Source organism: Pipistrellus kuhlii, unplaced genomic scaffold (genome assembly GCF_014108245.1).
Source record: "Pipistrellus kuhlii isolate mPipKuh1 unplaced genomic scaffold, mPipKuh1.p scaffold_m20_p_10, whole genome shotgun sequence".
NCBI lineage: Eukaryota > Metazoa > Chordata > Mammalia > Chiroptera > Vespertilionidae > Pipistrellus > Pipistrellus kuhlii.
This window is the reverse complement of record NW_023425405.1, coordinates 3662114-3689242: the sequence shown is the minus strand read 5'-3', so window position 1 is coordinate 3689242 and position 27129 is coordinate 3662114. Positions and strand designations below refer to the sequence as shown.

General features: G+C 46.0%; 1 protein-coding gene across 1 annotated transcript in view; it reads left to right on the top strand.

Annotated features, from left to right (window-relative positions):
- Positions 1–3645, top strand: part of WNT2 (Wnt family member 2) — a 55432-nt gene extending 51787 nt beyond the window's left edge. The window contains exon 5 of the mRNA XM_036425189.2: positions 2373–3645. Within this exon, the coding sequence (XP_036281082.1) occupies positions 2373–2602 (230 nt within the window). The 3' untranslated portion in view covers positions 2603–3645. The remainder of the gene's footprint in view (positions 1–2372) is intronic.
- Positions 3646–27129: the final 23484 nt, after the last annotated feature.

The following is a 27129-nucleotide window of genomic DNA, read 5'->3' as shown; positions in this document are numbered from 1 at the left end:
GGTTGGAGCATCATCCCTACACTGAAAGGTCACCAGTTCAATTCCCCATTGGAACACATGCCTAGGTGGCAGGTTTGGTCCCTAGTCCAGGCAACTGATCAATGTTCTCTCCCACCTCTTTCTCTCTCTCTCTCTCTCTCTCTCTCTCTCTCTCTCTCTCTCTCTCTCATCTCCCTCTCCCTTCCTCTCTCCCTAAAATCAATAAAAACACATCCTCAAGTGAGGATAAAAAAAAAAAAAAAAAAAAAAAAAAGAACTTTCTAAAACAAACAAACAAACAAAAAAAAATGGGTGTGCTGTTTAAGAGGCAGCATTTGGCAGTGAGTCCTTCTTGCATAATCAGTAATTCTGAGCACTGTCCTGATAGTTGCTACAAATCTCGGCCCAGATGCTGCCTCCTCTAACCTTTGCTTCTTCAGCACCATGTAGGCTCAGGGACGTCCCTGGCTGACCCACCCGCCACCGGGGGCCCAGCCCTTGCCATCCTTCCTCTCCTCTGCCTGTCTTCCTGCTGTCGGTGGCCTGGTCACGCAGAGCAAGCCGTGCCCCTCCCTCTTCTCTTCCTGACCCCACACTCCGCTTGAACCTGACTGCTTCCCTGGTCACTCGTGACTATCAGGGCAACATGACATTTATGTAGATAATTGGAACGCAGTGCAGAGTGTGATAAACACAGAGAGAGTCAGGAGGCACCAGAGGAGCTCCGAAGAGGAAGAAGTGGCTAGTTACGTGATGAAGGAAGGGGAAGTGAGTGAAGTTACTGTCCTTTTCATCCCAGGGAAAGCTATGAGCCCAAAGCTTGGCATACAGCCTGGCCTCAGGTAGAGATAGAAGTAGATGGGAAAACGGTCCAGGATCTGAGCAGCATCCTCTTTCCGTGTCTTATCCTTGCTGTCTGTACATCTGTTTCATTCTGGTCTCTCTCCTGACCTCCTCTAGTCCACAGATCTCACTGCGGTGTGTGGCTACCAGTGGCTACTGCATTTATAGTTGGCAAGACCATCCCTATCAAAATCACATAGAACATGACTAACTGCTATGCTTACACCCGAAACTAACACAAAGTAATGTTGAATCCAAACTGTCATTGAAAAGTACAATTAAAAAAAAAAAATCACAGTTCCCCAGGGAAAGATACCTGATTGGCTCACCACAAGTCAGGTGCCCTCCCCTGGTCCAATCATCTGCCTCCAATAGAAGAGGGGAATGTTGGATGGTTATGGCTGCCAGACCCCCATCTCTGTCCTGGAGGAAGAAGCAGAAAGGACCATTGTGAGTTGAGCAGATGCTCTGAAAATGTCCACTCTACTTGGTTCTCTTGTGAGAGAATTCTAGGTGCTCCCACAGAGCAGAATAAATGAAGAGGCTTCCTCTTGTGGAGACTGTTTGTCAGGGTCACATTCATAAAAAGGAATCACCCCAAATGCCTCAGAAGGTGTTCCAATGGTCTCCCTACACTAATCGTGTTCATCGGAGGTCTAAGCCAGGGGCCTCGCACACATCTCGAAGGCCTGTGACACGGCGGCATGAAAGACAGCCTGGCTGGGCATTGCTCCCCTCCAGGTCTTAAAGGGATGACACCCACACCTCCCCATCACCAACCAGGGTTCTCTCCTCATGCTAATGAGCCGGGGAACCCGGTCTGGGGAGACAGAACCCCTTCCTTGGAGGGTTCCACACCCTCACAAATTCCTTTTAAAAAAATAAATAATAAATAAAATTAAAAAAATATAAATAAATAAAATATATATATATATATATATATATATATATATATATATATATTATTGATTCTTTTATAGAGAGGAAGAGAGAGGGATAGAGGGTTAGAAACACCGATGAGAGAGAAACACCGATCAGCTGCCTCCTGCACACCCCCTACTGGGGATGTGCCTGCAACCAAGGTACATGCCCTTGACCGGAATCGAACCTGGGACCTCCCAGTCCACAGACCGATGCTCTATCCACTGAGCCAAACCGGTTTCGGTGACAAATTCCTTTTGAGAGAGCTAGCTTTGGCCACTGCTTCCTGAATGTGCTTCTTGGGCCAGGAGAGAGGGGACTGGGATAGATCTTCCTTTCATCCTGGTCTGGCCTCGCCTACTCAGTGGTCCATCAGTCCAAGGCTGGGTAGGGATCACCTGACACGTTTATCTCACGCGGAAGTCAGATGCCCAGGGCAGCTCCGAAACTGCGCTCCGCCCCATCCTTTCTGGCCCTGGCCCTCGGCAGCACGATGTCCCCTGGGGCTGGGCCCCGGAAGGGGGGAGGTGTCAGGGTGCTGCTCTGGAGGATGGGTGAGCCTGTCACTGTCCTCCTGGAGGCAGCTCCCAGCCCCCCGTCTCCTCAGTGACGCCTCTCTGTCCTTACAGGCTCCCTGGGCACGGCCGGCCGCGTGTGCAACCTGACCTCCCGGGGCATGGACAGCTGCGAGGTCATGTGCTGCGGCCGCGGCTACGACACGTCGCGCGTCACGCGGATGACCAAGTGCGAGTGCAAGTTCCACTGGTGCTGCGCCGTGCGCTGCCAGGACTGCCTGGAGGCCCTGGACGTGCACACGTGCAAGGCGCCGAAGAGCGCCGACTGGGCGGCGCCCACATGACCCCCTCCGCCTGCCCTCCGAGGACCACTGGGCCCTGGGCCTTCGGATTCTCCCAGGAGGCGGTGGCCTCTGTCTCCGCAGCAGCCTCTCCCGCTGCCTGGGGTCCGGCCTGGGCCCCCCGGGCTGCAGGAGTGCGCCCGCCCTCTCTGCCGCCAGCTTTCTGGACACCTCTCCTCCTGGCCGGTCTGACAGGTGATCCAGGGGAAGGGGTGTGGGCCCCGTCACTGTCTCCACCCACCAGACGGTTCCCCTTCCCACAGCCATTAGGGGCCCCTGGGGAACCAGTGTCTCAAAGGAGCTTTCTCTGCGTTTCCCACAAATGCTCCTGTAAAGTCCCTTGCTTCTCTCTGGAGGATAACGGAGGGAAAGCAGGTCTAACTGCCGCTGAATTGGCTCCCGTTTCTAAGACCAAGCAAGGCTTGTGCCCGGTGCAGCGATTGCCACAGCCTCCACGGGCAATGGCGGTTCCCTGGAGAAGGGTGGCTTTCCATCAGCTTTAGGGGAGGCGTGCATTGGGAGCAGCAAGAGCAGAAGCAGCAAGAAAGGAAGGCCCAGCATGGCTGTCCTCTCAGTACAAAGCACTGGTGGGCAAGGAGCCCTCTTTCTCACGTAGGATCGGAAGGGTTGAGAAAGCTGACACTGCCAGTATTCCACAGCTGTAGGGTGAAGTTGGAGGAAAAGAGCGTAGTGACTAGAGCATCAGAAAATGTGTTTCTACAGATAAGGAAAAGGGGACAGGATCAAATTCCTACCCGGGATGATGCATGTGACCTGTGGGATTTGGTAACCAGATAGCTTTGAGATGAGAACTTTGGGGGTGATAAGAGCAGGGATCCAAAATGCTGACCAGGAGGTGTCCAGAGCTCAGTCTGCCCAGACAGCCTCTCCCATGAGCAGATGGTTGGCCATGTGTGCAGAGGAGTACCAGTGAGCACTCACCACTCTTCATGCATTTTTTTAAATTTGCATTTAAAATATATATTTTATTGATTTTTTACAGAGAGGAAGGGAGAGGGACAGAGAGCTAGAAACACTGATGAGAGAGAAACATCGACCAGCTGCCGCCTGCACACCCTCTACCGGGAATGTGCCCCAAACCAAGGTACATGCCCTTGACCAGAATCGAACCCGGGACCTTTCAGTCTGCAGACCGATGCTCTGTCCACTGAGCCAAACCGGTTTCGGCTCTTCATGCATTTTAAAGACCTAGCATATGTAATTGTGTTCACTTGATGCTGACGAGATGACAAAATACCATAGCTTAAAGCAAAGGACACATAACCTTGCTTATCAAGTTGGTAACCCTGGTATGTTCTATTGCAAACCAATTGTAACTTGGACACCATTATATATGTAAGAGGCCCAGCCGTCATTATGGGAACATCAGGATACAGGTTGCTTTGAGCAAAAAGATGACCATCTGGGGGAAATGGAGAGGCTGCCTGTCCCGTTTTGTGTATTACATTTATAAAAAATAAAAAAATAAAAAAAGAAAGAAAGAAAGAAAGAAAGAAAGAAAGAGAGAAATATATGAAGGTCCTTCTCATCCCCTCCTACAACCTGGTTCTTGTTCAAAATGTGGTCGCTTCACAGAGCTCTGTTGAGTCACAGGAAGCTTCCTTACATGCATCTAACGTCAAATTATTCATACCCACTCATTCTTGATGTCATTGGCCTCTGGTTTCTCTGTCCTCACTTCTCAGCAGGACACACAGACGGAGGCCTCTGGGGACAGCCTGCTGGAGGGCTTTGTCATAGTGACCGCCGCCCTCTTAAAAACGGCTGCATCCACCTCCTTTCCCTCAGCCCCGAATCCCACAGTCAGGCGTCTGCTTTTCCCAAAGAGGCTCTGCCCTCTTCTATCCTATGGATGCGCAAGGGGAAGAGTGGAGAGTGACAGTAGCTACACTGAGTTCAGTGGGGTCTGTGGGGAGTGGGAAAGCCAGGCACTCAGGCTCAGCCTTCGTTACATGGACACTTGCTCTGAATGCCTCGCCAGGCGGGCAGAGGGACTCCCAGGAAACCCCAAAGCCATGAGCCTATCTTCCCGCTGGGTGAACTGTAAAGTAAGACATCCAGGGGTGTGTTTAGACATGGGAAGGGGCCTAGAGAACACCTCCGCTGCCCCATCTCAGTTTGTATTTGGGAAACAGAGACCGGGGATCTGGGCCAGGGTCAGCCCCTACGCCAGCGCTCCATCGCAAACAGGACCGCGCTCTGAGAGTTCCAGAAAGCTAAGCACTTTATCCGTTACATGAGACTAGTTTGTCTCAAGATCCACTCGGTAGATTCTAAATAACCTTAGCATCCAAAGGCAATGTTCCTGGGATGTTTGAATCTGGCTTTCTTTTCATGCGGGAGTGCCTCCTTCCTGACAAGGAGCAAGGGGACCAGGCTTGTCCGTGATCACCTCTTCACCTCTGCATAGATTGTCCTCATTTGTAGAGGCGACTCTGCCGGCCACCTAAAGCGGCAGCGGACGTGGCCCTGGTGGAGGGCGTGAGAGAGTGAAGTATTATACTTTTATCTGCCCTTCTGAGAGAGGAAATCTCCATTATTTGAAAAAATGAGGAGAGAGGTGAAGATAATTCAGATTCAGTTTTGTGAGGGCTTAGTGAGGGCGGATATTCCTTGAATCTAAAATGTACTAAACTCTTGATAGCTGAGGCTTTTAAGGGAGTGCATGGCACAAACCACACAAAACAAAACAAGAGGTCTATTCAGGTCAAATCCTCTAACAAATTACCTCCTGGTAAAATATTTACAAATTGAGGGGTTTTTTTTAGGCCCAAGAGGACATCCATTAATTTTCTGCAGTCTCTGAAAAATTGCCACACCACAGGCGACCCTAATTCACTGGAGTGTCTTCAATAAAGATAAAAGTCTGCACGTGACCCCGAGACTCAGCAAGTGGGTTGTTCTCTTCAATAGATGGCCTCCTGGATGAGTCTGTGGTGCAGACTGGTCTGTCTTCTGGGAGCACACTGTGTACATGGTAGTTACAGCCCCTGGGCAGCCTCATGCTCGGAAAGCTCGGAAAGCTCCCATGCCCTGCCTTCAGAGGCCGCTCACCTGCTGAGAGGCCTTAAGCTCAAGCACAAAAGCCCCCAATGCAGTCACCACACTCAGCTCTGGCCCTGTGCCCCGTGGGAGGGGGAGCCTGGCCTGTTAGACCACAGAGGATTCAGGGTGGATGTGGGAGGGGCATAGGGCACCCCAGTGCACTGACTACCTTAAACAAGTGTGGCCAGAGCATTCCAGAAGGATCTATCCAAATGAAGCCAGATGATGGGGAGGGGAGTGAGAGGGAAAGAGCCTGTAGCTGTTGGCAAGTGATCGGCTGAGCTCTTGTTGGTAACCTCCACCCTTCCTTCTGCTGTGGCTCCCCCCTCACCCCCACCCCCACCCCTCTTCTCGGCCCCCCCCCCCACCCTCCCGCCATCCGCTCCCAGTACCTTCTTCGAGGCTCAGAGTCTCAGGCCCTTGCCCAGATCCTCTGTACCTATTGTGTGGCTCTGCTAGAGTCTGTGGTATTCATTTTAAGAGATGTTTTCAATGGTCCCAACCGTATTTCTTTTTATTGGAGTTACTACGTAGCTTGAAAATGTCAGGTATCACATTTCTTTTTCAAAGAAGAGAGCTTTAACGCCAGAAAAATCTACCTTCTCATTGAGATTCCTCAACCGTGTTAACTTACTAAGAATCTTACATCAACTCCATGAGAACCACAGTACGGACGTCCTCTCTCCGAGGCAGCCACCATGATCGTGCATGCGCTCGCGCTTGCTGGCCTTCTCAGGCCCGGGTTTTGTTATTCCTTCTCATCTATTAGAGGCTGGCCCAGGGCTGGCGTTTTCTCACTCCGCTGAGGAGCATCCATCTCCCCTCTTGCCCACTGTCAACATAAAGGCTCAGCGAGGCATCCCATGGACCAGAACCATTCTTTTGTATTTGTTTACTGTACTTCAACCTGGCTTTTCTTATCTTAAGAGCAAGCGTTACGCTCTTCACAAATAGATCTCGCTGGTTCCAAAGCTGGTAAATGGCTCCTGTCAGGTCTGCGCTGACCTTCCGAAGAGCGATGCTCGCTGGGAGCTGACAGCGAGGTGTGCCGATGCTGACCTCCGTCCCTCGGCGGAGGGCACGCTCAGCCATCCGTGAGAATGCTCTTTACATTCTTCTGGGGATCAGCGAGCTGACAGGTGGTGTGCAAAGCCCGACACGATCCTTACTTTTCTAAATCGTTGTTGTTCCAGCTCTAGGACTTTTCCCCCTGGTGCTCACGTGGACGCCTGTTTAACCAAACCTCCCACTTCCACAAGCTAATAAAAGTGTCACACAGATTGTTACAGTGAACTATTGTTATTTACAAGTCTGCATTTTCTGTGAAATCACAACATAATAAAGTGACTTTCCCGTGTTGACTTTGTTGTTTTAATCGTGTGATGTCTTGCCAAGGCCGCTGGTGAGAAGAAATCCCTGCGGGTTCTGGGAATCATCCCCTTGTCTCTCTCCAGACCACACTCAGCACAGCTCGGTCAAGCGGAGGCTTTCAGGTTTGTGAAGATTTTCAGGGAAGACCGTTGGCCTGTCTTACTGAGAACTATTGTAGTGAATGAGTGGGCAAGACGTTTAGTGGATTGAAAAGTTATTCCGGGTGTCCACCCTGTGTCCCCCTGTGGTCATCATGCAAGGGCCTGCGCCCTCTTGGTGCCAGCATGCCTTGGCTTCCATAGCAGCCAACCATGCGCCCCCCGCCCCCCCGCCTCTGACCCTCCGCCAAGACTTCTCTGAATCATTGCTTCCCATGTATGTGCTTGCTCTGGTCTGAAATGATAGTTTCTGCTTGATTAAGAACATACAAACCCCCCGCCGCCCCCCCCCCCCCCCCCCGCTCTCTCTCTCTCTCTCTCTTTTTTTTGAGATCTGTGCATCCTTATTGTGTATACTGCTTATATGCGTGCAGTGAAAGCTCAGAATATGGAAATAAAACCTCCTCAGCAAAGGAAATCCATCCCCATTTTCTCCTCCCTAATGAACTGTTTTGGGGTTGACCTAACTAAGCAAGGTGCTTACTCTGCACTGTACACACCCCAAGGTGGCTCCATGGCCAGACTGCTTACTCTCTCTAGGATTGCATCGTTCCTTCCATGCTCAGATGGTCTGAAGAAGAGGTGGTGTCCCCTGTGTCTGTGTGTGTTTTGCAAAGGGCATTTCCCCCAAACATGTCTACCTGAACACTGTCAGTGACATGTCCCTGTTTGCCTAGCCCTCTGTGTGAGAGAGCTGTGCTGCTCCAGGTAAGATCTGCAGGTGCTACCCTGGCCCCCGCCCATTAGATGCCAGAAGCCATTCCCTGTTCCCTAATCGTGTCCCCAGACATTGCCAAATGCCCCTGGTGAGGGAAGGAGGTGGCAAAGGCTGAGAGTGAAACCCATTTTCAGTTCGAAATGCCTCACTGGGACATATTAGTTTAATGGGATGAGTCCTCAGCATGAATGTATCAGACCAGCTGGGGAGAAATCTTTTGGAAAAGATACAGTATTAGAACCCCTCACATCACGGGAGGAATGAACCGGGCTGAGCCTTAAAGCTCACATAGGCCGCTCTGTGTGTCCCGGACGGTGGGACTCACAGGAAGGAGGGAAGTTTGGCAAAGGTAAACAACAGTGCGGTTTTAGGAGCTGGCAGCGGAATTCTTCTTAGGAACTCCCCAGTTTCACAACACTCGGAGGGAAACACAGCCCAAGATATGGCCTGGGAGGTGGAGGAGTGAGAATGTTCTAGCTCTGCCTAATATAGTTGAGTAATTTTTAGTTTCTCAGGACAGAAAGGAGGGTAATAACCAAGACAGAACACAGCGAGATGGAGGAAGTCTGAGTTTCAAGCAATAGGACAGTGAGAATTTCTAGTTCAAGGTGGGATAAGGGGATCATTTGGCGGGCTGTTCATTGAAAGAACCCCCGACACACACATACACACACACACACACACACACACACACTGCCAGATGTCCCTATGCCAGGTAACACTAGACTTGTGTGGGTGATATTTTAGCGGCAGGGAGGAATCAGAGTGCTGTCCAACATCCAACATGTGCCAGCAAAGGTAGGAAGGGGCAGCACAGGCTGGATGTGAAATGGGGTGGAGTGCAGAAAGAAGGAAGCCTGAGTGATTGGCCAAATAAAGAGTCCCCCACGTCCTGAAGAATTTGGGGAGGCTAACTGGCTGAAAGAAGGACGAAGAAAGCCTGTCGTCTTTGCTTGATGAATTTTCATGGGCCAAACCGAATGTGTCTTTTAGATTGCCCATAGAAGTGAAGAGCAGGCGAGAAACACTTGGATGAGTAAATACGGGTCTGTTCCCTCCTGCATTATCTACTTCTAGATAATAGAGCAGGACTGAAATCCAACCAACATGATCCACTGACCAGGCTATTTTTGGAGTCTTATCTTGATTTTTTAATTTCCAAGTAGTGACTGGCCCCGTGAAAGCCCCTGTGCTTGAGTCACAGGCTCTGGGTTTCCCCAGGCCGTCCACCCAATCCTCTGGTAATAGGATTGCAGACTTTTCTACGTTCCGCAAATGAGAGGACTCACATTACTGCCCGTAAACCCAACTCAAATAATAAGTGCCAAATGCCCCTGCTTAGTTGGGTTGCTCACACCGGTTATGTCAGCAGAGGCTGCGAAGCTTGGCAAACCCATCTGTAACTGTTCTGGTGCTTCCTGTCACAGGTGGAGGTCATACACCAGCCTAATAGCAGGAACCACAGAAAACAAAATCTGAATTGGAGTCTCTAAAAGTCTACCTACCCGTGTCAACTTTGTTATCTGTCTCTTGAGCATTATTTTCCAATAGTAATGATGACTTAATGAAGGACCTTGAATTCTGAGTCGTCAACGTGAAGTTATGCATAATCAAGACAAATATTCTGAGCATAATAAGAATACAACTAGAAGGAGCAAGGACTCATTTCCCTGAATGTTGCTGTAACTATAAACAATCTTATCCTCTCAGCAACTCTCATGTAGCATGATTGAAATCCAGTTGGATGAATAAATAACTCTATCTCTTCCTTCATGAAATAATAAGCACTAGTGTTTTTATAACTGTTGCCACCAGCCCTTGGAAATTTTATTAGAATCATGATTCACAGATGAGAAAGTTCCCTATGCTACAGGATTTGGTAACTGGATTAAGAATTACTCAGTTTATTTTCTATACAGATAAATGCATTTGACTTCATCTGGTTACTAACCATTCATTCACTGGGATTTTTTCTTTCTTTTGAACTAACTGAATAATTGGGTCAAGATGATCCCTTTATAGACATATTATTAAACAGTTTCTGGAACTTACGTTGTTCTGTCATATGGATGTGGAACTTCAGCAGAGCAATGAGGTTCCGTGACACTTCCAGGATCCCGAGAGCGAGGATTCATGGAATCAGAATGTCACATTTGGAAGGAACAATGCACATTAAGTTATTCCAACCTCCTCACATTGGATTCATGGGAAAACAAAAAGAAATTTAATAGTTTGGGCTCTGGTGTAAGCCAGGCACTGAATCATCTTCAGGGAAGAACAGCCATTATTCACTCCATCAGTCTGTATCGACCATGTCCTGTGAGTCAGCTGCTGTGCTACATACTGGAAATGTAACAGTGACTAAGACAAGGGCCCTTGCTCAGAGCCTCCGGGAGGGCAGGCATGGAGCATGAACACTCTTACTTTACCAGTCCTTTCACATGCATGATGGGATTCAACCCTTGGAACCACACTTAGGTATAAATGTAATTATCCTCTTTTTTGAAATAAGGCAAGTTTCAGAAAGATTTAATAATTTGCCCAAGGTCATAAAAAGACTCATAAGAGGTAGAATCTGGGTTCAAATATCTATCTTCTAACTCTCATTCCAGGGTCCTTTCCAGTGTACCTCAGATCCCTCTGATTAAAACTCAGTTAGAAGCATTCTTCCCAAAGGGCTGTTGAAATTACTTCGTTGATTTCATGACCATATTCTCCAAATGTAGACGAGGACAGGTGCACTGCAAGGAAATTTCTGGGATATCTGGTTTCATTTATGTGCATCCCAGACAGCAAGTTATATGTAGGCACACGTTTAACAAGGTCCTACCAGGGAGCAAGAGGCTTTTAGTTATACAGGTAACAATGTACTTTTATTTAAAACTAGAGGCCTGATGCACGAAGATTCGTGCAAGAATGGGCCTTCCTTCCCCTGGCTGCCAGCACAGCCTTCGCTCTGGCCAGAACCGCCTTTCCACCTTCCCACGCTGCCCAGAGGATGGGGTGGTGAGGAATGCCTGTGTCATCGCCCCACCCCTCGCCACTCATGCCTGCCTATGCAAATTAAGCCACCATATTTGTTGGGTTAATTGGCATACTCACTCCTGACTGGCTGGTGGGTGTCATAAAGATACAGTCAACTTGCATCCTATTTTTTAATTAGTGTAGACTAGAGGCCTGGTGCACAAAATTCGTGCATAGGGGTGGGTGTGTGTGTGTCCCTTAGCCCAGCCTACACCCTCTACAATCCCCCTCGAGGGATGCCCAACTGCTCTTTTAGGCTAATACACCGGGATCAGGCCTAAAAGGGCAGTAGGACATCCTTCTCACAATCCAGACTGCTGGCTCCCAACCGCTTGCTTGCCTGCCTGCCTGCCTGATTGCCCCTAACTGCTTCTGCCTGCTAGCCTTATTACCTGCTAATCACTCCCCTGCCAGTCTGATCAATGCCTAACTGCTCCCCTGCTGGCCCAAATGCCCCTAACTGCCCCCCCCCCCTGCAGGCTTGGTCGCTCCCAACTGCCCTCTCCTGCTGGCCTGGTTGCCCCTATCCTCCCCTGCAGGCCTGATCACCCCTAACTGCCCTCCTCTGCTGGCCTGGTCACCTATAACTGCCCTCCCTTATAGGCTTGGTTGCCCCTAACTGTCCTTCCCTGCCAGCCTGGTCAACCCTAACTGCCCTCTCCTTCAGGTCTGGTCACCTTTAAATATCCTCCCCTGCAGGCCTGGTCACCCCCAACTGCCCGCCCCTGCTGGCCCAATCACTCCTAACTGCCCTCCCCTGCTGGCCTGGTCACTCCTAACTGTCCTCCCCTGTCAGCTTGGTCACCCCTAACTGCCCTCTTCTGCAGGCCTGGTCTCCCCAACTGCCCTCCCCTTCAGACCCTGATCACCCACAACTGCCCTCCCCTGCAGGCCTGGTCCCCCACAATTGCCCTCCCCTGCAGGCTTAGGTCCTCTCCAACTGCTCTCCCCTGCAGGCCCGGTCACCCCAACTGCCCTTCCCTGGTGGCCATCTTGTGTCCACATGGGGTGGCCATCTTTGACCACATGGGGAGACCATCTTGTGTGTTGGAGTGACAGGCAATTTGCATATTACCTCTTTATTATATAGGATAAATTAGTTTTGAGATTCTCCTAGAAAATCTGACATACCTCATCATAAGAAATCTACCATGTCTTGATCCAATACACAATTGAAGATGGTTCAAAAATATTGTGTATCAACTCAAACATGGCCTGAATCATGATTTATTTATTAAGAGTTTTCCCCAAACTATTTTTAAATATATATATTTTATTGATTTTTTTTTTTTTTTTTACAGAGAGGAAGGGATAGAGAGCCAGAAACATCGATGAGAGAGAATCATAAATCAGCTGCCTCTTGCACACTCCCCACTGGGGATGTGCCTGCAACCAAGGTACATGCCCTTGACCGGAATCAAACCTGGGACCTTTCAGTCCACAGGCCGACGCTCTATCCACTGAGCCAAACTGGCCCTGGCTCAAGAATCTTCTAAAAACCTTTGAGAAACTTGATGAGACCTCCAAGAAGCTTGGTGAGACCTTCAAGGACCTTAATGAGAATACCAAAAAAATGGAAAAGGACCAGCCAGGAATTAAGCATACAAAGTCTGAAATAAAGAATATGCAGAAAACTCAACTATAGATCAATATGCCCCAGGAATCAAACCAAAGATCTGGAATATAAGAAAGCAAAAATCACCCAACCAGAAAGGCAAAAAGAAAGAAGAATCCAAAAGTGTGAGGATAGTGTAAGGAGCCTTCAGGATGGCTTAAAGTGTACCAAATCCGGATTTTTGGGGTGCCAGAAGAAGAGAGTGAGCTGAGTATTGAAGGCTTAATGAAAGAAACAATGACAGAAAATTTTCCCTACCTGGTTAAAGAAATAGACCTACAAGTTCAGGAAGCACACAGGACCCCAAACAGGAGAAATCCAAAGAGGAACACACCAAGACACATCATAATTAAAATGCCAAGAGCAAAAGACAAAGAGAAATTCTTACAAGCAGCAAGAAAAAAACAACTAGTTATCTACAAGGGAGTACCCATATGATTGTCAGCTGATTTCTCAACAGAAACTATGCAGGCCAGAAGGGAGTGGCAAGAAATATTCAAAATGATGAACAACAAGAACTTACAACCAAGATTACTCTACCCAGCAAAGCTATCATTCAGAATTGAAGGTCAGATAAAGAGCTTCACAGACAAGAAAAAGTTAAAGGAGTTCATTACCACCAAACCAGGATTACATGAAATGTTGAAGGGTATTCTTTAAGAAGAGGAAGAAGAAGAAAAAAGGGAAAAGTAAAAAATTATGAACAAAAAGGCATCAAATATATACCTACCAAAAAACGAATCTAAAAATCAAGAGAATAAAAAAAAAATAATTCTGAAGAACAGAATGGACTGGTGAATATAATAGAATCAGGGACATAGAAAGGGATTGGACTAACAATTCACAGGGGGAAAGGAGTCTGAGGGGTGTGGGAAGAGATTGGACAAAATTCTTACACCTATGGATGAAGACAGTGGTGGGGGTAAGGGCGTGGGGTGGGGTTGGGAATCAGGTGGAGGGGAGCTAAAGGGGAGTGGGGGGTGGAGAAGAACACCTGTAATAATCTGAAAAATAAAGATTTATTTAAAAAGAAAGAAAGAAAGAAGGAAAGAAAGGAAGAAGAAAGAAAGAAGAAAGAAAGAAAGAAAGAAAGAAAGAAAGAAAGAAAGAAAGAAAGAAAGAAAGAAAGAAGAAAGAAAGAAGGAAGAAAGAAGAAGAAGAAAGAAAGAAAGAAAGAAGAAAGAAAGAAAGAAGAAGAAGAAGAAAGAAGAAGGAAGAGAAGGAAGGAAGGAAGGAAGGAAGGAAGAGGAAGGAAGGAAGGAAGAAGGAAGGAAGAAGAAGGAAGGAAAGGAAAGGAAGAGGAAGGAAAGGAGGAAGGAGAAGGAAGGAAGGAAGGAAGAAGAAGAAAGAAGAAAGAAAGAAAGAAAGGAAGGAAGGAGGAAGGAAGGAAGGACGGAAGGAAGGAAGAAGGAAGGAAGAAAGAAAGAAAGAAATGAAGAAAGGCTCCTGGTGGCTAACTGGGCTCATATTTAAAAAGCAGAGCCAAGCAGGCATTTCTGCACGGGGGTCTCTCAGGCAAATGGCACTTCCTGGAGAGACCTCTGTGCTAAACCGCAGGCCTGCGCTGTGCTCCTGCCCTCTGAGCCAGTCCTTACAAAAGTTTCCTGGAACTGTATCAACCAATAGGGTTGAGGCTTTCTCCATTCAATCAGAACTGCACAGCTCCTCCCTCCCCCACCCCCTCAATGGAAACCAATCAGGGTAGTGACCTTTGTAGTAATCAAACTTCCTGGATTCAGAGCCCTCCTTGGCATGGGATGGAGGGGTCTCCTGTCCACATAAGCCAGATCCCCTGGCTAGGGAAGCATGCTTCCCCTTACAGGGAGCAGACCAGCATAGAGCTGCTTGGCTACAGAGAGACCTGGAGAGGAGCCTGGCACACCTGCAAGCAGCTGTCTCGCTGGAGAAGAGCCACGTCACCACTGAGCTAGTGTCCACAGCATGCTGACCTCACAGCCGTACTGTCACTGTTGAGCTCTTTGTACTGAATAAAGTTCCCTCCTTCACTACACCCCAAATTGGGACTTCCTGTTGGCATTGGATTGGCACCAATGACCACTGGCTAACACCGGGAAAAAGAGAGACAGTAAAAAATTTTCTTAGCAATGATGCCAAAGATTATTTCTTTCAGAATTGTATTCAAATGTAATCATGTATTTAAAAATATTTTTAAAGGTATAAAATATATGTAAATATGATATGTGCCTCTATTAGCAATAATATTTTCACCTTGCTTAACATGAAGCATGCTTGGTCTTTCTCTCTGTAAAGCAGACGTGGGATTTGTATAATCCTAGATTATTAGATACTATTTCTAGGAGTGACAGTGATCTCTCCTCTATCTTCTGATCTAGAAACAGCCCAGCGGGATTGGAACAATCCAGGTTGCTGTCACTGACCTTCAGTTGATCTCTCATTGACTGCTCATGTAGTCCAGCCTTGTGGCTATGATTGTTTGTGATGGTGGCCAAATCAGCAAAACAAATGCCTCTTCAGAATGTAAGGAACCCCAAACAAGTCCTTACATGAATAGCTGACACGTGTAAGGAAGTTAAAGAGAATCTTTGTCTAAAGGGAATCTTAAGTGATGAGTCAGAGGAGACGGTGGAGAATTTTTATTACAAGTATTCTAGAAGTATGTGGAATAGATTTATACTCTTGTTTATTCACAAGGAAAAAAACTGTCCCCAGATAGGCATTTTAATTTGTGAGATAGCAGCTAGGAAATGTAAGATGATGGAGAAGATGGTCCTTAAAATTAAATATAATCCTGCCTAATATGTAATTCATTCTTTTGGAGCAATAAGTAGAGTTATATTATGTCCAAAAGCAATTTTCCTACTTCTTGGACATGTAAACATTTTTCCTTATAACTACTATATCAGAACCAGATCTATGGGTAGATTATATTGCCAACTATGGCTGGATGGGGTAACAATTCACCTACAAATGTCATTTTCTTTTTATGGTCCTTAAATGGGGACCTTCATCAATGCTACCTAGAGATTAGGAACCTATTTTAGGAAATTTTCTTTTAAAGTGAGTGAATAGTATTTCGTTTTACTCCTTAATCCAACAATTATTTTATTCAACAAATACCTGGCACAATTTTTTCATCTATCAAATATTTCTGTCTGTGTCTGTACAGCATTGACTAAGGTAAATGAAACAAATGAGACCTCTATTTCTGGTAATATGGAGACTAAATATCCAAAAAAGAATCCTCCTACTGCAAAATCCCTACAAGTTTGACATCAGGTAAAACAAGCATTCTTCGCTATGTTTAAGTGAACTCTTTCTACCCCTACCCTCAAATACAGAAAAGCTCCAAAGGCCAAAAAAATTAAGAGGAAACTGAAAATTCAAGCTTCGGTAATCTTCCTTTCTTGAAGGTTGAGTTCTAAAGGCCCTGTCAGAGCAGAAAACAAGGTCTTGGGCTTCGTTAAAGTGAAGGATTGGAATAAGGAAGGATGCACCACTCCATCCCTTCCCACATACAATCAAAACTGACATTTAATAAAGAAAAATCTGACACCAGCACATGCAATAAACTGGGAACTAGTTTGTTATGAAATGGGATTAGGGCAGGGAAAAGTTAATTAATGAATTAATTAATTACAATACACTTACAGCTCTGATCATTTATAGCTACCAGCCACTCCTCACCTTAGCTTGAAGTTAGAACTACATGATTTGTATACTTTAGAAATTGTGTACCCAGGAAAATAATGTTAAAAAAATAGCCTCAACAAAATAAAACATGACAGTTCTAAACTGAGGTGCTAGGCAGATGCAAGAACAAAACCACTTTGAGGGTCACGTTTTTAACCAGGCTGCAAGGATTTTCACAGACAAAGCTTCACCAAACCTGAGTTCATAATCTAAAACTATAAAACACACCCCAAAGTAAGCCATCAAGATTGAGCGTTACAGGAAAAACAAACCATAAATGTATACTCCCAAGACTATCAGATGGTAAAATTATTATTCATAGACAATAAAACCAATCTGCTAGGCATGATAAAAGAAAATTTCAAATGGAATAATAAACATGAATAGGATTTCCAATATTTAAAGGGGAAATTAAGCTAAAAGATATTTGAAAAAAATAAAAAGTACATCTATAAATGAAAAATATAACCTCTGATATTACAGACTTAGTGGGTTCCTGCCTGAAGCCACAGCAGAGGAAACTGTTAAAAGTCTTTCCTCTTGCTGCCATTGTATCTTATTCAAAGTTGTCCAAAGAGTTGTAGGAACTCTTCATTAAAGGTTTGAACCTTAAGATAACCAGCCAGAGATTAGGGATCCAGGTTAAGCCAGGAAACATTCACAGACTGTGTGGTAATGGAAGATCCAAACACCAAGCATTCCAGGAGTTTTGAGTCTGTCACCTATGCCACTGTGATACAAGCAGACATAGGCATGAATGCAAGGCCACGTGAGGTAATGGCAGCATTGTGCAACCAAAGATGGCTGTCTCAAGAGAAGGTGTCAAAGGCCAGGGGCCCAGTTACCAACACCACAGTGGCATGAAACGAGACATTGAAGAACAGTGGGGAAGAGAATTTGAGCAGCACAGGAGGACTGAGGTGATTGAAATTATTAATGACTAAGGCAATGAATAGAAGAGAGGCTTTGCTTTTGTCACCTTTGGTCATGGTGATAACTCCTTGGAAAGACTGTCATTCAGAAATGCCATGCCATGAACAGCCATAACTGTGAAATAAGAAGAACCCTGGGTAAGCAAGAGATGGCTACAGTCTCATCCAAAAGTGGTTCTGAAGACTGGCAGTGGTTTGTGGAGGCTGTTTTAGAGGGAGTGACAGCTTTAGTTATGAAGGAGACTTCGGTGATGGTGATGGCTGTGGTGGCAGCCATAGTATTGGTGGATATAGTGAATTGGGTAATGATGGAAGCAGTTTTGGAGGTTGTGGAACCTACAACTAAAGAGGTCAGTGAAGTGAAATAAGATCTAAAAATGACTCAGAATGCTGCCCAAGATATAAGGAAATGGAAGATATGAAAGGAGATAAAAGAGATGGAAGGTAGAATGAAAGAAGAGAGAAAATGAGAAAGATGAGCTTTTCCCAGAATGGATGAAAAATAGAACCTTTCAGATTTAAGAAGCAGAAGTTCTAATTAGGATAAAGGAAATAAATACACACCAAAAATATTGCATAAAATGTACAGACTAAAAGAAAAAGTCTATCAAAAACAGACTTTTCCAAAGCAATGATAGAAATAAGAAGGTAATGGAATAATATTTTTAAAACCCCAAAAGAAGATAATATCAATCTATAACTGTATTCATCTAAACAAAGGTAAAATAAAGACATTTTCAGGGGGATTTCAAGATGGTGGTAGAGAGATATAAAATTATACTACAATGCCACCGTAATCAAAACAGCCTGGTACTGGCACAAGAACAGGCATATGGATCAATGGAACAGAACAGAGACCCCAGAAATTGACCCAAGCCATTACATTAAATTAATATTTGACAAATGAGGCAAGAGCATACAATGAAGTCAAGACAGTCTCTTTAATAAATGGTATTGGGAAAATTGGACAGAAATATGCAAAAAATGAAACTAGACCACCAACTTACACCATACATAAAAATAAACTCAAACTGGATAAATCATTTAAATGTAAGTTAGAAAACCATAAAAATCCTAGGAGAAATCATAGCAAAATCTCAGACATCTCAAGTAGCAATATGTTTATGAATACATCTCCTAGGGCAAAGGAAAACTAAGGATAAAATAAATAAATGGAACTATATAAAAATAAAAAGCTCTGAACAGCAAAAGAAACCATCAACAAAATAAAAAGGAAGCCCACTGTATGGGAAAACATATTTAGCAATGATACATATGATAAAGGGTTAATAGCCAAAATATATAAGAACTCATACAACTTAACAAAAGGAAGACAAACAATGGGCAAAGGTCCTAAATAGGCGCTTCTCCAAAGTGGGTATACAGATGGCCAAGAGACATATGAAAAATGCCCAAAGTCACTGATTATCAGAGAGATGCAAATTAAAACAATGAGGTACTCATCTCAAACTGTCACAACCATCTACAAATCAACAAATGACAAGAGCTGGTGAGGATGTGGAGAAAAAGGAACCCTAGTACCCTGCTGGTGGGAATGCAGACTGGTGCAGCCACTAGGGAAAACAGTATGGAGTTTCCTCAAAAAACGATATATGAAACTGCCATTTCACCTAGTGATCCTACTTCCAGGAAAATAGCTTAAGACAGTGGTTGGCAAACTCATTAGTCAACAGAGCCAAATTACAAGGATTAAAATTTCTTTTGAGAGCCAAAAACTGACTTCTGCACATGGGTCACAAAGTTTCAATCCCATTTAGTGACACTTATGCTATCCTATATAATAATCCTATATAATAAAAGGATAATATGCAAATTGACCAAAAGGCAGAATGGCCAGTCGATATGATGTGCACTGACCACCAGGGGGAAGACACTCAATACAGGAGCTACCCCTGGTGGTCAGTGCACTCCCACAGGGGAGCACTGCTCAGTCACAAGCTGGACTGACAGCTGGCGAGGGCAGCAGCCCATCTTTGCGGTGGGGCTAAGGATGTACCACTGTGGTTTAGGCCCGCTCCCCAGGGGACTTCCTCTGAGGGCTCCCGGACTGGGAAAGGGCACAGGTCAGGCTGAGGGACCCCACCCCCTCTGAGTACACGAATGTCATGCACCAGGCCTCTAGTATTAACATAAACAGAGTTCATAAGAGTGCTCTTGCGCAGTGCTTATATTGCTACTACAGAATCACTGTCCGCACGCCTGCGGAGGACAAAGGGGCCTTGCATCTAATAATATTGCTGTGTCCTCACCTGCACGTATGCATATGGCTAACTGGCTTTGACCATCCGGCGTACTCTGAGTAAGGTTCCCACACTCTCAAAATTCAGAGTCTGGAAATCTCTTTGAAAAGCTGAACTAAGGCAAAATAAGAAGTCAGTTGTCTTCACAGAGTGAAGTGGAAAGTCAGCTGTTCGTTTTGGTCCTTGTTGGTTCTTGATGACTATGCTCACGTGTTCAGAGGTTTAAGTGCATTGAAGTTGCGCACTCAGAAGTCCCCAGGCCAGGTTCCTCCAGCCACAGCCAGCTGGCTGTTCAGTATACACACACACACACACACACACACACACACACACACACACCCCGCTGCTAACAGGCCCGTTTTGTTCAGGGCCATGGGGCTGTTTATTGTGTGGCTGCTGTTCCACAGAGTTATTGCCTCCAATTATCAACATAGAAGCAGAATGGGATATGCAGGGGCAGAGGAGAGCGAGGGAGGGAGGGCTTGACATGTGGGAGGAACAAGGAGAGAAGAGCCAGAAGGAAACTGTCACAATAGTCTGGAAAAGGAGCAGAAACAAGCACACAGTTACCCACACGCTGTCCACTTCCCACTGCAAAGTGCCCAGAGCTCCTTCTAGGAGCAGAGAAGGGAGGAGAAAAGCTCTGAATGTTTTCTTGTGCCAGAAAGCAAGGAGGTGATTAGAGAATGATGGGGTAGCCAAAACCGGTTTGGCTCAGTGGATAGAGCGTCGGCCTGCAGATTGAAAGGTCCCGTGTTCGATTCTGATCAAGGGCATGTACCTTGGTTGCAGGCACATCCCCAGTGGGGGGTGTGCAGGAGGCAGCTGATAGATGTCTCTCTCTCATCGATGTTTCTAACTATCTCTCTCTCTTCCTCTCTGTAAAAAATCAATAAAATATATTAAAAAAAAAAAAAAAAAAAGAATGATGGGGACATGTCCAAAAGCCACAGAGTCAGGTAGAATGGACTCCTGTTATCTATATATTGCACAATTTGAACATCAAAATAATGATCATAACAGATCATAATCTCTTGAATAAAATAGAAATTCATGAGCCTGTTCAGATATAAATAAACCCAGTAATAAATTTAAAGTAGGTGAAGAATAGGATATTTACACAGTGTCAAGATCCTCCTTACAAAGTACTGATTGATTACAAGTGGAAGGAGAGTTGCCTGAGAGATACACCTTCATCAGGCGACTGAAGTCTTCATTGCCAGTGATTCTACATATAGGAAGCATATGGTTCCGGATGCAATGAGAACACAGCAATTCTTTGGGAGTTGCCCTGAGAAATATGCATAACCTAAACTTGATCATAAGAAAATACCAGGCAAGTCCAAACTGAAGGACATGCTACCAAGGAACAGGCTCTCAGTCTTCAAAATGTTAAGGAGTTAAATCCCAAGGAAAGACTGAGAATCCGTCTCAGAGTGGAGAAAGCTGAAGGGACATGACTCCATGCTCCATGTGATTCTTAAGTCAACGCTTTGACTACAGAAACAGTCATGGGACCATTGGAGGAACTTGGATGGGATCCCTGAGCTGGAGTGGGGAGGTTGCTGTGCGTCAAAAGAATGTCCTTGCTTGCAGGAAATGGACACTGAAAGGCGAGGGGGTGATGGGGAACCATGTCAGCAACGAAATCTCAAAATAAATAAACAAACAAACAAATAAATAAATAAATAAATAAGGGGGGGAGGTTGGACTACACTTCTATCTTTTCTGTAAATTTTTGTTGTTTTCAAATGTTTAAAAAAAAAACATAAGATACAAAAATATTAGTTTCTATGTTTAAAAAAAAATGGAACTTTCTTTTAAAGTATGTATTGGGTTGAAAGTATCTCCACATTCTGGCACCTGTAAAATGGCCTTATTTAGAAAAAGGGTCTTTGTGGATATGATTAAGAATCTCAGGATGAGAGCATCCTGGATCACGTGGGAGGGCTCTAAGACCACTGACAAGTGTCCTTATAAGAGACACACAGAGGAAGGACACACAGAGGGGAAGGCCATGGGAGGCCTGGAGCCACCAGAAACAGGAAAAGGCAAGGAAGGCTTCTTTTGGGAGGGAGCACAGCCCTGCTGACACCTTGATTTTGAATGTCCCGCCAGCAGAACTGTGAGAGAATACGTTTCTGTTGTTCTAAGCCATGGACTTTATGGTAATTTGTTACTGCAGCCCTAGGAAACTAACACAGAGTCCTATTCTCCTTTCGTTTTGTTTAACCAGGTAAACACTGAAACCAGCATGTCCTTTAGATGTCCTCACCAATTCAGGCTGCGCTAGTCCAAAGTAGGGAGGGACACTCATCCTCTGAATGGCCTGTGCTGCACTCCTGAGGAAATGGCCACCAAGTATTGCATTTGACCTTCACCATTGTCTCCTTGGGTGCCAAAGTGCTAGACTTGTTGGGACTCTTCCAAGGCAGTGGTTCTCAACCAGGAAATTGGACAATTTTTGGTTGCCATAACTGTGGGGTGGGAGTTGCTCCTCAGATCCAATAGGTAGAGGGTGGGATGCTGCCAAGTGTTCTATAACGCCCAGGATAATTCCTCACGGCAAGAACTGCCTGACCTAAACTGTCACAGTGATGAGGATGAAAAACCCTGTTCTAAGGGGACAATTTTCTTTTTCATTCAACAAAGAACTGGGATTGCTGGGTCATATGGTAGGACTATTTTAATTTTCTCACCCTTTTCCATAGTGGCTCTGCTATTTTACATGCCCACCCACAATATACAAAGGTCCCAATTTTCCCACATCCTTGATAACATCGGTTATCTTTTTGTTTTTAAATAATGGTGATCCTAACAGTTGTGAAATGATATCTTGTTGTGGGTTTTATTTGTTTTTATTTATTGTTTTGTGTGTTTTTTTACCATTGGTTTTGAATATTTTCTTTCTTTCTTTTTTTAAATATATTTTATTAATTTTTTACAGAGAGGAAGATAGAGGGATATAGAGTAAGAAACATTGATCAGCTGCCTCCTGCACACCCCCTACTGGGGATGTGTCTGCAACCAATATACATGCCCTTGACCGGAACTGAACGTGGGACCTTTCAGTCCACAGGCCGACGCTCTATCCAGTGAGCCAAACCGGTTTCGGTTAGTTTTGAATATTTTCTTCTTTTTTTCTTTTTATATATTTTATTGATTTTGTACAGAGAGGAAGGGAGAGAGATAGAGAGTTAGAAACATCGATGAGAGAGAGTCATCGATCAGCTGCCTCTTGCACACCCCCCACTGGGGATCTGCCCGCAACCAAGGTACATGCCCTTGACTGGAATCGAACCCGGGACCTTTCAGTCCCCAAGCCGACGCTCTATCCATTGAGCCAAACCGGTCCCGGCTGAATATTTTCTTGATGACTAGTGATGTTAAGCATCCTTTCATATACCTTTTGGCTATTTGTGTATCTTCTTTAGAGGAATGTTTATTCAAGTCTTTTGCCCATTTTTAAATCAAATTACATGTGAGTTGGTTTTGTTTTTTGTTTTTGCTACTAAGTTGTTATGTTTTTTATATTACCCTTTACAGATTTTATGGTTTGTAAATATTTTCTACCATTCCATAGGCTACTCTTCTACTATGCTGAGTGCTTATGTTTCAGAAAGAAAGCTTTTCAGTTTGATGTGGTCCCACTTGTCTATTTCTGCTTTTGTTGCTTATGCACTTGGTGTCGTACCCAAGAAATTGTTGTCAAGAGCAATGTTCTGAAGGTTTTCCCTATGTTTTCTTATAGGAGTTTTGTAGTTTCAAGTCTTACTTTTAAGTCTATAATCCATCTTGAGTTGATTATTATGTCTGGTGTAAGATAGGGTCCAATTTTATTGTTTACATGTGCACATCCAGTTTTTCCAACACCATTTAGAAGAAACTATCCTTTCCTTAGTGTGAATTTTTGGCACCCTTGTAGAAAATCAACAGGTTGATTTCTGGGCTCTTTATTCAGATCAGTTGGTCTACAGCTTTGTCTTTACAGACCATCCTGTTTTAATTACTGTGTTTTGTAATATATTTTGATATAAGACTGTGTGATTACTCCAACTTTGTTCTTCTTTCTCAAGATTGTTTGACTACGAGGGAATCTTTTGTGACTCCCTGAGTTTTAGGATTTAAATTTTTTTTTTTTTTGTAAAAATTGTCATTGAAATTTTGACAGGAATTGCATAGAATCTGTAGATCACTTTGGGTAGCATGGACATCTTAACAACATTGTCTTCCAGTCTATGGACAGCTTATGTCTTTCCAGTTGATTTGTCTTCTGTAATTTTTTCATCCTTACTTTGTCATTTTCGGTGCATGGGTCTTCATCTCTTGGTTAAGTTTATCCCTCAGTATTTTATTCCTTTTCATTCTTGTTTGCCTTCCATACTACTTACCAGTATACATCTTCCAGGGCCAGAAGCCTGCGGTTTACAGTGGGATATGAGTTATGTAGATGATGTGGGAAATGAGCAAAGGGTTTTGGATTTTTAAAGAGTCCCAGCCTCACACCTTTCTTTAGGCCGGTCTTGCTCTTTACCACTCACACGTGGAAAAAATCTTCAGGTGACTGCTGTAAGTTGGCTCTGAAGACATCTAATAAAATATTTCCATCTCAACTACCAAACAACATTGCACAGAGGGTGCCAAAACTCAGGCCACAACCCCCAGGAGCTTAAACTCCCACATGAGACACTGTGGGAAGAAAATATTTCTCTGACCCTAACCACCCTTCTACCCTCCCCGCTTCCTTCTGCTCGGCATTTACTGACCACCACCAATGCAAACATTGTGCTAAACATTGGGAATACAAAGGTAAATATGTTCAAAATCTGATCGGAGGATAAAAAGAGACAATAACATGTGAAGTTTGAGTGCTGTTAAAATGGTATCAACAGAGAGAGAATTTTAAAAAAAATCTTTTTATTGTTTTTTTAGAGAGAGAGAAAGGGAGGGAGGGAGTGAGGGGGAGGGGAACATCGATTGGTTGCCTCCGCACATACCCGACAGGGGCGGAGAGGGAGGGGGACCAGGGAGGAGGGGGGGTGTTGAACCCACAGCCTGTGTATGTGCCCTGACTGGGAATTGAATCAGTGCACAGGGTGATGCTCAACCAACTGAGCCACGCCAGCTGGGGCCAGAGAGAGAATTTTTGAAAAAGCTTCCTTCACATGACAGGGCAAATACATCAGTATCCAGGCACTTCACAGATGAGATGGAGAAAGCATCCTTCAGAGGTAAAACTGAAAAAATACCTCCGTTCTCCCTGCGGCAAACGCGGGCTGCGAGGTGTGTGGCGGGGCTGAGTTTGGATGACCCAGCGCGCTCTTTCACCGCCAGGTGAGCCCTTTCCGAGCGAAAAGACATCGAGGGGATATTTTTTTAAGGTAAATATTCTTACGAGTGCTGAAAAACTGCATTTATGAAAACATTTCTTACTGATATTCGAACAGAACTGGTTAGTCTTGCCGGGCACGCCCCAGGCCCCGTGGGGGTGGGGCTGTCAGTGGATGCAATCGCGGTGGAGCGAGGCAGAGAAAGGAGCGCCTGGGGCACCCGTCCTGACTCCCGTTCTCTGTTCTCATGGGAACCGCACGGGCACCGCAGGCAGATTAACCGCGTGACCCTTTGAGGACCTGCCTTTGGCTCTGCTGACCAGTGATGGTTGGGCAAACTCTCTTGGTGCTTTGATAGAAGCAGGTGATTCAAACACCTATAGCTCGGCTATTTTAAGACTACTTCCTGACGTCCAAGCCCCTGTGCAAATATGGGCAAAGATGCTTAAAGAAGTGAGGGAGGGGAAGGGGCCCGGTGCAGCCCTCACCTATGAAATCATAGCAGTGCCGTTGGGCTCGCCGGGATCCCCCCTGCTGACAGCTACAGACAGGGAAGCTGAGCCGGGGACTGCTCAGCCAACTGAAGTGCCCTGTAGGTCCTCCTTGCCTTCAAGAACCTTCCTGATAAATAGCTCCTGGCCAGCTCCTTATATGGCCACAGACGGCCCAAGAGGTTGCCATGCATTTGGACACAATCTGATGCTTATTTCTCACGGGTCTCAGGCCTTCACCTCCACGGCTGAGGGCGACGCTGTGGGCTCCAGAGGCTCTCGTACCCTGGTCCTGCCGCCATCACCTTCCCACCAAAGACTCTCCCTTATCTCGAAGGAGAGAGGTGCCTGGCGCTTGTCACACGGCGTGGGGCAGCGGCTGATAGTCTGAGCAGAGCTGTGTGGGGAGGTCAGGACTGGCAGACCCGCCCAGGAGAGAAGTGGCTCCTCACTCGCTCACCTTGGAGCCTCTGGGACCCACGGAGAATGATTTCATACATCCCCGTGGGCGTGGCCTGCTGGCTCCCCAGTGCTGTCTGTTCATCCTCAGAAGAGGGCGGGTTACTGGTCTTGGCTGGCGTTTGCTGCTACAACCCAGACTCTCCCCCTCCAGGGCTGCAGCCCTGGCATGTTGGTTTTTTCTTGTGTATTGATGGGACTCAATGCATAATGAATGTGGAATGAGTAAGTGCATGGAGCAAAGACAGAAGCCGGTGGCCCATCAGAGTTTTGTGCTTGGATCTTGAAACAGACAGGATTAAAAATAGGTTGTCATGGATTTTACTGAAGTGACACAAAAAGATTAGACCATGTGACATTCCTAAGACTGTCTATGAATAATGCTACAACACAGCTGCTTCTGAGCACGTCAGAAGACAAAAGCCCGATCACAAAAGAGGACAAAACACATCCTGATGTCAGTGCTGCTGTAGAAAGGCATGGCTCTTGGTCAGCGGTCTGGATAGACCCTGGCACACCCGCGCCCACCACTGGCATCAGTGTGGCCACTCAGGCTCCAGCGGCTGGGCTCCCTGGACGCGCCACGCCCGCCGCCCCACACAGCTGCCCTTCCTGACCTCGCCCACAGAAAGCCCCAGAGAAAACCACTCTCCACCTCCCCCAGGGGGACTATCCTCACCAGAGGCCATGTCCTCCCTGAGGAGAAGGAAGGAGGCGGGGAGGGAGCTCCCAGGGAAAGCCAGGAGCCAGAGATGAACAGACAAGCTTCTCGGCGGCCATGCTTGGTGTGGAACAGAACGGCGGAGTGAGCGCCGTCCAGACATGTGTACCCGGGAGGGTCACGGCCTGTAATATATGAACTGGCTTCGGAGGAACCTGTAATATGCTGAACTCGCATTGCAGCCAGGGGAGCCATTTTTTAAGAATAGAATACCAGGAGGAATCACGATCACTAATACAGCCTGAGTGATCAGGGAGGTCCAGGAAACGACACTTGGCTCACTCTGACATCAGATGCTAATTGCAGAGGGACCATCTCAGTTGTCACTCACCAGCTTTTGAAAAATAATGTGAAGTATAATTTGCTATCTGTAAGGCCCGGAGGCTTGGGTTGGGCCCCCGGAGGGTGACAGTAATTAACTGGTCACCAGGGCCAAAAAATTAGCTCTTCACAGGCTCTCCAGACACCATCCCTGAGGCGTCCTTGAGTGACTGGAGAAGGAACAGAACACTCACACAGCTGTGTCCTTAAGTTCTCTGTTTTGTTCAGCCACATTGGTGCCCGTGGGCAATGATAAGGTCCCAGGACCCTCTTGGGAGTCCATGGCCGGTCCCGTTGGGCCTGTAGGCAGCCAGGATGGGGAGCAGAGTACACGATGCCCCGTTGGGGAGCGTGACACCATCTCACAGCTGGATGCAGCCTGGATTCCTCC